At 39.4% G+C, this 10,893-nt stretch overlaps 1 protein-coding gene across 2 annotated transcripts in view; it reads left to right on the forward strand.

Moving 5' to 3' along the window:
- ADAMTS18 (ADAM metallopeptidase with thrombospondin type 1 motif 18) overlaps positions 1–10,214 on the forward strand; it is a 63,567-nt gene extending 53,353 nt beyond the window's left edge. For both annotated transcript variants that reach the window (XM_017839143.1, XM_017839144.1), the window contains exons 17-18: positions 8,499–8,640; positions 10,087–10,214. In XM_017839143.1, the coding sequence (XP_017694632.1) occupies positions 8,499–8,640; positions 10,087–10,214 (270 nt within the window). The remainder of the gene's footprint in view (positions 1–8,498; positions 8,641–10,086) is intronic.
- Positions 10,215–10,893: the final 679 nt, after the last annotated feature.

Below are 10,893 nucleotides of genomic sequence, written 5' to 3' on the forward strand. Positions count from 1 at the left end.
TAACATTTAACTGGAGGCTGTTTCTCCTTTCAGAGCTTATTTAAGCTTCCCTTGTATTTTTATTGAAATACCTACACCACTGGCATTGGTAGCTAGGGATTCTGACTGAAAATGTTACTGTTATGTATTCCCCAATTATGGATATCTATGAACTGCAGTTAAAGGTTTTTTCCCTTTTAATAATTAAAGCAACATTCAACAAGCCGAATTGTGAAATAAAATGCCAAGTTTTGTATTCAGAGATCTGCATTAATTATGATTCACCAGTAACTCTAAGACTCAAAAATGCCAATGAAAACTGAAGAAAATATACTTTGATGAGAAAACACACGTATTGCTGAAGATCTGCTTGGAGCAGTAATAATGAAACAAATCCTACTTCCACTATAAATACCAGAAACTGATAGAAGGCTGAAAAAAGGAGTGTTTAAGCATAATACAGTGTAGCTTTGTTTTCATTTTTATCTCATCTGTAATTTTCAAAGAAGCATACGGGAAAAGTCATGCCAGCAATTTTTTTATTCAATTAAGGTTTTGATAAGATAAGGTTTTCCAGGGTTTGGACCTCAACTTCTTCCTGTAATCTTTAGATTCTTTTTCTTCATTTTGTAATTAGGTTGTATTCAAATGATATTTAATACTTCTTTTCTAGATTAGGTTTGTTGATATTTTCTTTTTCCCCCAGAATACTTCAGTGTGAGCCCTTGTAAAAATGCACACGGCAGGTATTGAGTAAATAAATTGCATGTATAAATACAGGAACTTTTATTATTCGGGTGGGCAGAAAGTATAAGGTTTTGTAGCTGTATTTATTGCCATTCCACTATGACTGAAAGACAGATTAGCACAGCTTGTGCCCGCTTCATTCCGTGGTTATAATTTCGTTCCACATTCGTGTGGTGACTCAAATGGCTCAGGTTTTCTGCTTCGTTTCTGCATGCAAACCAGTCTGTGTGTATCCAGAAAGCTCAGGTTATGCACGTCCTTGGAGCAGCATTCCCAGCAGAGGATGGGACCAGGCAGGTCTGGCAGGTCTGCGCTGAAGGCAATCACTTCCTTTGAAATGCAGTCATTCTCCAAAATATTTTCTTGAAAGAGACATCTGAAGCGTGTATTAAGAGAGAAGGAGGAGATGCAAACAAGAAAGAAAAAAAATATTTAAGTTCCCTATTGTCTTGCATACCACAAGTTCAGCCTTGCAGTTCTGTGAAATGGTTTGTATTTCTGTTTTCTTGTACAGTATGTTCCTGAGCATCTACTTTTCTATCAGGCTTTTCAGTAGTTCAGCTGAGCACGTATCATTTAATCAGACTCTGAAGTCCTCAACACTATTCAAAAATGGGTAAGAGACAAGAAAAAGACATAAAAAGTGCTTTTCTTACTTACCCTAGAATTTCACAAAAACCCCTCCCCAGCACATACATATATTTATATATATTTATGTATATTAAGTGTATGTAATTATGGAAATGGGTCATACCAGCAAAGACAAAGGACAGTGAATCTGTAATTTAAGCGGGTTGTGGGAGAAGTAGTACAAATTATAGTGGCTAAATATTTTTCAGAAGAGGAGGAGAACATTGTGAGGTGAATGTGGAATTAAATATGTATGACTGGTATTTCCTGAGCACAACTACAGGAGGGGTAAATGCATGATGAGATTTTAGGATCCCTCAGGATCCTTTCTGGATTGTTCAGGAATTCATTTCACATGTGGAAGCAAGGGGAAAAATGGTAAAATGGTGTCCTTCAGAACTGGTGTATCAGTGCCCCTCTGAAGTTAATATTAGTAGTGTTTTGGTGATTGTGAGTATTTATAAACCAGTAAGAGCTGAAATGAAAAATATTCATGGATTCAGAAGGCAGTTCCTGAAATAGCCCAATTTAGATTACATGAAATAACAATCACTGGTCAGAGGGGTAGAAATATGATAGTTAGATGCTAATCTAGGATGAGAAATTGATACCGGCCTTTTAAAATACAGTTTCTGTAGAATATTTATCTCATCTTAAATAGAAATAAGCTGGAAATTTTTTTTATTGTAGTTGAATGTATTCAACTCATTTATCTGTCATTTGGGTTTAGGTAATCCAAGGTCAGCACTTCCAATTTAAAGACCTTGCCAGTGTTTTTCTGTTAACTGAAAAATATTTAAGTTGGGGAGAAACAATCAGTATATTTATCACTCGTTTATCCAGCTTTGCAAACAAGAGCTGCCAGTGGGCACCAAAATCCTTTGGAGAAGAGGCTGGCAGAGGCCAAGGGACATTGCCCTCACAGGGCTCTGTCACTACAGAACTCAGAACTCACTTGTGAGATCCATTTGGGGAAATATTCACCCTGCACAACTCACTCAAATCCTGGGAGAGATTCTGAAAGAGCAAAAGAAACTGAACCATTATGTGGGTGTGAAAAACACTCCATGGCCAGGGATTGATGAACTGACTTAGAAACACAGGAGTTTTATAGTTTGGTTTTCCATGCTATCAGTAAACAGATGAAGAATTGACTGATTTGAGAAGTCAAATAGGATTTGAGAAAGCACTGTAAAGTTTTCCAGGATGAGACAGGATCAGTGTCCTCACTGAAGTTGACCTCAGTCTTGCTGAATCAAGAAATTGTGAGATCTTTGTAAAAAAAAAAAGAGTTTATTTTGACATCAATAAGTAACAGATGGAAAGGATGCTTTGTAAAGAGGCAGACATCCATGGGAAGAGAAGGTGAATGGAGCTTCGAGGCAGGAATATGTCTAATTAAATCCAGGATATCACTTCCTCTTTATCAATAGAGTAAAACAGGAGAAAGGAGGCCAGGTGGAATGGCTTTACTGATGATGTAGCTGCCACTGGGAGAAAGCCAAGTTGCAGTTATAAAGGATTACATTTATTATTAGCTACTAGATGATAAATTTGTACTGATTTCCCCTAAAGAGAAAGTAGGCTAAAGAGAACTAAGATGTTGATGCAATACAATGGATAAAAGGGTTCTCCTGTAGTGAGGAGAGATTAGCTGGACAGTGTCCCTGAAGGTTGTACATTTAGCATGTGAACAGTGAAAAAATGGAGACACTATAACAACGAAGATAAATTTGAAACAGCTGAAGTAGAAATGAGATCATGTAGGACCTTTCAAGGATACTTCTTTTTTTCTTTTCCTTTTAATGACCTTAGTGGACTTTCTTGAAAAACAGTAGTTTGTCATAAGCTTTTAGTTAGGATTGTGTTTAAAGTTACTTTAGAAATATTGAAGAGATAAAACCCCTTTTGTTTTAAGGTTTGGCTTAAGTACTCAGTGGGTAATTCTTCCTTTACTGCTTTCCAAACAGGTGTTCTCTCACTTTCCTTTGAAGCTCTGGTGTTAGCCACTGTCAAGGATCCCATCCAATAACTGCCCATTCAAGACAATGGTCTTGTTTTAAAACTTGTTTTAAGCAGTTTTCCACCAGCACCATATGCTGCATGCTTAGATTTATCCTACTGAAACCAGAGTAAATTCAGAGAAGTCAATGGAATTAATCTTGACTGAACAGAGAAATCGGAATCTGGCTTAGGATGTTGGATGTTACAATATTTATTGAACAGTGTGTACTTCCACAGGGGATGAAAGCTGCAGGTCTCAAGCAGAGCACACCAGGCACTTGTCTTCCACACAAACTTCTCCATCTGCCCTCATGCAGACAGATTAACTTGCTACATCCCCCTAAAGAAATTTTCAAAGACTTACAAAGCATGGGACTGACCCAGGAAGTGTAGCTGCAATTTGAGGACACGGATAAAAGCTCCCACGGATGCTGGGATTCAAAGTTGGGGCTCATGCCCATTTTGTAAATTGGGCACATGCAGAATGTGGCTCCTTTCTCTATGCTCATCTTCACTCTATAAGTGATTTCTAAATGTCTGTTAGTCCTCCACAGACCTAATGAGTCTTTTTTAGGCTTGTTACAAGCCAGGCACTAGTATGCTTTCCTGTACATTGGACAAAATATTGTGGAAGAAAGAGGAATTTAGCTTGCGTAAATTAATCTGTCTTAATTCAGCGTGCTGCAAGTAACTTCACATACACATCTTACAGTAAAAAACCCTGAAAAGGACTGAGTCAATCATAACAAAGCAACACTGGTAGACTCTTTAAAAATCTGCCTGCAAAATAGAGGTATTATACTGGAAACTTAGGATGGCCATGGGAAAAAAATAAAATCTCAAACAAAGGAGCAGATGCACAGCTAGTTTGGAGAATTTATTGGTTTAGCTCTCACATCAAAATTAGCAGCAAAAGGAAAAGGTTCTTTACTCAGGAGAGTTCAATTTATCCATTGTTTTAACATTTTGTGCCCTAAGCAAAAGCCACAGTTCTTTTTCTTGGGGATAGATCCGGCGGATTCCAGCCGTAGAGCCTGTGGTTTTCCAACTCAAGAAGCTGTAAATTTTATAACTCTGCGCCCTGCGGTCAGAGCTGCTGAGTGTTGTGTCTGAAGTCAGGTGGTTGGTGTGTTAAAGGTAGACATTAAACAGTTCTATTGAGGAACTGGAAATGTTTAAGGAGGTTGTTTGCCAGCTGTAAATTTGGGAGCAAATGCCAGTTGGCTGAAAAGATGCTGGAATGTGTCCAGTTAAGTAGACTAGCACTGGAGGTCTTTCCAAATTTGTAGGTCTGATAACTTGGCTGAATATGCAGACTTCAGTTATTGGGTTGTTAAGAAAGGGCTTTATAATGAATGTTTGAAAATACGATAGAAAACTTTTTATATGCTCGTTACTTTGGCAAAATTGCAACTTTGCAATAGTATTGCATTCCTGATGAAAACCTGGTTGAACATTATACATAATATACTATTTTTCAGCTGAGTGCCAGGGACTTTAAAGCATATGGTTTTGTGCCCTGCAATATTTTGTTTCCAGTGCTATTCCATAGTTTGATTTTACCTTTTTTCTACGTAGCTGGGATGATACAGGAGGACAGACACCTGACTGTGGTGCAGCTCTTGCTCGGTAAACGTTCCCTCTTGCGGTCTGCTGGGTGGGAAGGGGCTCCAGCTTTGGCTGCCAGCCAGGAAATGGAGAGGAAGTTCCCTTCACCTGCCTGTTATAATTGTGGCTATTTCCCAATGTGCAAGGAGGGGGTGTAGCCCAAGGTCTTAAAATACATATGGTCCAACTTGCCAGGGTTCACCCCCCAGGCACTCACCCAGCTGGAGGCTGTGAGTTCCTTACACCCCTGTGTGGTTGTTCTCTGAAGTGATAGATACTGAGGTGTCTTGTTCTGACTTGTCCGAGATCATTTCCTCTTCATTCCCTACACTCAGGTGAAGCATCAGGAGAAAACAGTTTTAACAGGAGTAAAACCTTTTGCCGCTTTTACCTTCTCATCCTCCCTTTCTCCTGTTCTGAATTCTGTGTTCTGGATGCATTCTTTCTGTTCCTTGCCTCTACTGTCACAAAATAATGAGTGCTTTCAGAAGACAAATGTTCAGTCTAATGCTTCAAGATATTTTTATTAGAAAGGTTTTAAACTTTACTGGGGTTTTGGCCACTGACACAGCACAATTTTATGACGGTTGTCAGAATGAAATGAGATGAGGACTAACCCTTACACGAGGTTTTGTGGTGTGGACAAAACCTCCTCCTCTTTTGACACTGTGCATTAAAAGGCCAGACAGAATTTCAGTCTCTGGGCTTGAAGGAACACAGAGCACCTACTGAAATGGGAGAAAGTGTTTCTGGCTGCCTGAGATGCTGAGATCTGTGCTAATACCTTGGACTCGTAGGACCTTTGGATGAGTAAAAGCAAATTGAAACATTTTGAGGTCTGGTCTGTAAGAAGAAGGAATTGTTTTAATTGAAGAATAGTTTTCCAGGGCTCAATTCTTACTACAGTTAACAACCCCCATTTTTTTCCTAAAGCACATGTTCTGAAACTTTACATTTTAGATATTTGTCTCAATTTGTCCTTGAGAGAAGAAAGTAGAGTGAACAGGTTATTGCACCCTGTTTTACCTGGAAACTCTAGTGCCCATGGACTTGGGGTTCAAGATTCAAAGTGGAACAGCTGTTTTAACAGAGCTGGACTTTCTGCTATCAGCAGTCTGATAGCTTTCTAAAAATAAAAATTTTAGGTAGAAGAGATGTTTTCCCTCATCTTAAGGGGCTGTTAAATCTTATAAAACATTTACATCAGATAGTGATGAATATTCAAGGAGAAAAGAAAGGTCCTGAAGAAAGTTACACTTGGGAATGGTTTGAACAGAGTACAGCAAAAAGGACACAGAACCACACATTGAGGAATGAGCCTAAAGTCAGATATAGGAGCTCTGTGATGTGCTCATTAGTGGGTACCATGTGCTGGGAGTACTGAACGTGGTAGAGGGTTTCTGGGAAGCCAGCAGGAGATCCAGAGATTTGGGGTGCATCCCTGCAGGGCAGTGAGGAGTTTCACAGCAGTCTCAATTCTAACTTCTCCTAATTTCAGAGTGTTCAATTTTAATCCTGTTCTTGTAAAATAGTTGTGAGATACACCTGTGTCTGTGACTTACCCCTAAAGCAGATCCCATCGTACCATTTCTACCAAGAATTTTCAGTAAAAATAAAGAGGTCAGCAACTACTCTCAGATCTATTTCTTCCATAATCTCACAGGTATTCTAAGGTGCTCATGAATTAAGCTTGGATGAGTGAGATGAAAATATTCACATCTAATAGTTCCATTTACTTGGGCTTGAAGGAGCTTCTAATCTGAATCCTGCCCTGAGGAGACACGTACTCTTCAATTCTTTTGGAAGTATTTTGCCTTTTGAAGCCTTAATTGCTGTATTCTCAGTCTGGATCATTATTGAGGTTCCCTGACTGAAATCAAGTCTTTGGCTACTAAAAATGGAAAATACAGCATCCATTTTTCTTTATTCTACAGAAGTAAACAGTATGCAGTCCAGGTCCTTCATGTGTTCAACATTATTGAGCTGGAGGTCACGTAAATTTGGTCTGAATTTTCACTGTCATGGGCAATTTCTGGTTTCCAATAGGTACATTTTCAGAATACTTTAAAACCCATGGCTAGGTTTCAAAATGTTATTATATTCCTGTGTCTCAAACAACATAAATGCGAGTTAGTTGCTTTTTTATGAAATCAGTCTATACAGAGATCAGTTCTATTTATATGGATTGCTTAAGTGCTCGGGTCAGACATCATGTGAACTTAACTTTATTAATGTTTTGAATGGCAATCATTAACATAGACTTGAATTATACTTGAAATGCTAATGCTTATCAAAAAGCATATTTAGGAGCTGAGGTTAACTGCACCTGCTCTTTATGTTAGTATGACAAGATCCATAGAGCTCTGTAACTGTAAACTCTTGCAGTGTTTCTATTAAGTATGAATATAAATGCACTTTGCTGCCAAAACGTTTCTAAAATAAATGTCATTAAGTAGAAATTTCTCCCCAAATTTAGGTGTGTGTCAGATGTTCGTGCATCTTGCATTGATTATAATTCAGCCTTGAAATGAAAACTGAATTTTAGAAAGTTGCCTGCATGAAAACTGCAATATAATTCACCACTAAAATAGTACACCCTTGAGAGCTGGGCTCTTGAATTGAATGACAAAGATTGTTATTATAGTCAGTAATCACACTTTCTGAAAATTTCCTAACACATTATGCTGAAGTCATGAAGTGAAAGATTTTTCCAATCCTTTCTCCGTAGACACTCAAGGACAGGTTCTCTCCTGGACTGAAGCTTTATCAGCTTCAATCATCATGAGAAAAATACCAGCTGAGGGTCTTCCAAGCAAAATTTATCTGCATAAAAAATTTTTCTGCATAGAAGAGAGTTTTTTTACAAGAAAGAAACTTCTGTTTTATACCCTCAGCCTCAAGAACTGAGGAAGCCATCTCCAACCACCTCTGCTCCCAACCCCACACAGCTTTCCTGCTGCTTTGCTTCTTGTAGTGAAGTGTTTTGAGTCCTCCGTAATGGGCAAAGCTTCTTCCTTCATACAAGTCATTGTGGAAAGATCAGCCTGGACTTTGCTTAGTGAAAGAGAGGAAATGTCTCCCACCCCCAAAACCCAAATCCATCTCCTGTGGATAAACTCCAGCCCCTGCCAGTGGGTTCCCAGTGAGTGCAGGGACCAACTGGGTCAGGGCCAGGAGCAGAGCACTGAGAGCTGCACGGGGGGCAGCACAAATAGTGCAGTGCCAGGAGCCTTTGGGTGATATTCCATGTGTGCTGAAGGCATTGCTGCTTCACCAACCCAGTCAGGTGCCCCCTGATTTACAGGAGGACCATGTGTTTCTGCACTCCTTTACAGACAGCTGTAAGTCCAAGCAACACTTTGGTGTTTATTGCTTTGATGGCCAGCCTAAAAATCCTTTCACAAGCATGGTGTGTATATGTATACTGTGTTTGTATCATGTTTAGCTCATCTTCCTTCAGACTGACAGAATGCTGTTTTTACTCCCTCCCTTTTTTTTTTTTTTAACAACCCCTAAATACCCCTCTGTAGATCCTGTTACAAGGCAAAAATCCTGGGATTGCTTGGGAATATACATTTTCCAAAACCAACATTGAAAACAAGACATCTGTCAGAAAACACAGCTACTCCTGGGTGACAGTGCAGTCTGAGTGCTCAGCTACCTGTGGTGGTGGTAGGTAACTTTCCAATTGCCAAGCCTCTTCTGTTTAATTTTTTTTAAAGCATCTCAAACTCTTCAGCTGCCTTTAATTTTGCAAATGTGTGTTGATACATACAGGGGGTTACAGCGAACACCTGGTCCTTATTTTTTTACCTGACAATTTAGAACACAGATGAAGTACCTTTGTACTTCCTTTATAGTAAAGAAAAAAAAAAATCCATGCCAGGCTCAATTCATGTCACTATGACTCAGTCTTTTTTGTTTAGGTCAATCCATATCCATATGATAATCTTGATGTTGAAGTAATGTGGGAATTAAATATGTGCTTTGAAGTTGCAGTTGGGGAACATTGAAAGATCCTGAATCGAGGTAAATTAGGTAAAATGAGGAAAATCTATTCTATCTGTGGAGAGCAACAAAAGACTAAGATATTATCAAGACCTTCACTGAAAGTTGCACCAAATCTTCTCACTGTTTAATTACCAATATTTTAATGCTGCCAGGTCAAAGTCTGAAATTCCATATAAGCTAAGGAGTTCCTATTGCCATGTTCCTCTTGCTTTGCACAGACCATCTATTTGTTTTTTCTGAATCCTGGATGTTCTGTCAGTGAAAGTAATGAAAGCAGAAAACTGGCATGTGGGAAGTCTTTAATACCAGAGAACAGGACTGGGTAATGAAGGAAGTGCCACGCTGTGCTCCTGTATTGGCAAAATAGTCCATCCAGGTGAACCTCAGGAATATCTTGCCAGAGTGTTGTCAGACTTCACAGCATCTCAGTAAACAGTTCATGGAAGAAAGAGCCACCAGGAGCACTGCAGCCCTAAAATATGACAGCTGTATTTTCTTCCTTCCCTTTAAAAGGTTGCAGCATGAATATAAAAATGATGGAAACAACTGTGCTTCCAAATTCGACTCACTGTGCCAAATGAACCATGTGTGAGGTGAATGATAGATCTCAGTTAAAAGATAAATCTAGAAAATCACTTCATCTCTTAAGGCATTTGCAGTCTTCTCTGTAACCTGTCCTGATGCTGACACTAGATTGAGTGTAGGTAGAGGAACCTGCAGAATTCTGGAGTCTGTAAACATATACTGTAAAACGTGTGCAGAATGTCTATTTGCAGTTTGTAAGTGCATGAGGAGGGCTCTAAACAAGCCCTGCTAGTGTCTGCAGAGAATTAAGATCTGAAGAATCACTAACTTTTGCTGAGGGAAGATTCTGCAAATATGCTGCTTATAACTCAAATTTTCATCTGACTGCAATAGTACAAAGCAGGAAATCAATGTTAAAAACATGTTGCTGGATAAAAACCTATTTTAGTTAGTTGAAGTCAGTGGAATTGTACCAAGGATGAGCTTGGGCTTGTTTAATTAAAATTGTTGCCTACTACTTTTTCTCTTACATTTTGAATAAATGTTTACTGTAGTGTAATTTTTTTTCGAATGCTTCCCCAGGACACATTACAGCAAAAGCAATTTGTTTGGAAGATCATCGTGTACGAGTCAACACCTCCCTTTGCGGCCCAAGGATGAAGCCCTTGACTGAAACAAAACTATGCAACACCAATCCATGCCCAGCATAGTAAGTCCTCTGTGTTTTTGTACCTGCTGGCTGTGCCTTGTGCCTGAGTGTGCCAGGCACAGGGAATTGTTTCCCTGTGAGATGACCCCCTTTGTGTTCTGTAACGTGAACCAGGGATTGTTTAAAGACGTGAGTGGTGTGGCTGCTGCCCAAGGATAACAGTGTCGGTGTGTCTGATGTCTGAGCAGGGCCTGCTGAGCTCTGTCACCGTGCTGGGGTGAGCCCTGTGACACAGAGCAAATCCAGCTCGCTCACAGGCCTCCTCTGCCACCTTTACTCATCTTGAATCACTAAGCCCATTTCCTGAGTAAAGTGCTACTCCCTGTGTGCAAGCGTGGCCCCCACGACTCACATTCCACATGTTAGATTAGGTTAAAAGAGTCTTGTGAAGTGTAATTAGTGATTTTTGGGCAAAATGCCCCACGGAGTATTGTGATACCAAGAAGAGGACTATCTAAACCAAACAAATTGTCAGCAATGCTCCTGGTGCCCACAGAAATAAATATGAAGGCATTGCCTATGTGAACAACCCTGTTTTCTAAAAGAAAGGTGAGATGCAAAGGAAGACATTGACATATAGATAAGCTCTTAGAATCCAGCTGGTCTAAATCAATTTAAAAACCAAGGGAGTTGCACTGATTTATAGTAGCTGTAGTAGGGGTCCTTTTGAAAAAAAAAAA

The sequence above is a fragment of the Lepidothrix coronata genome, unplaced genomic scaffold (genome assembly GCF_001604755.1).
Source record: "Lepidothrix coronata isolate B3197 unplaced genomic scaffold, Lepidothrix_coronata-1.0 Scaffold379, whole genome shotgun sequence".
In the NCBI taxonomy this organism is placed as follows: Eukaryota; Metazoa; Chordata; class Aves; order Passeriformes; family Pipridae; genus Lepidothrix; species Lepidothrix coronata.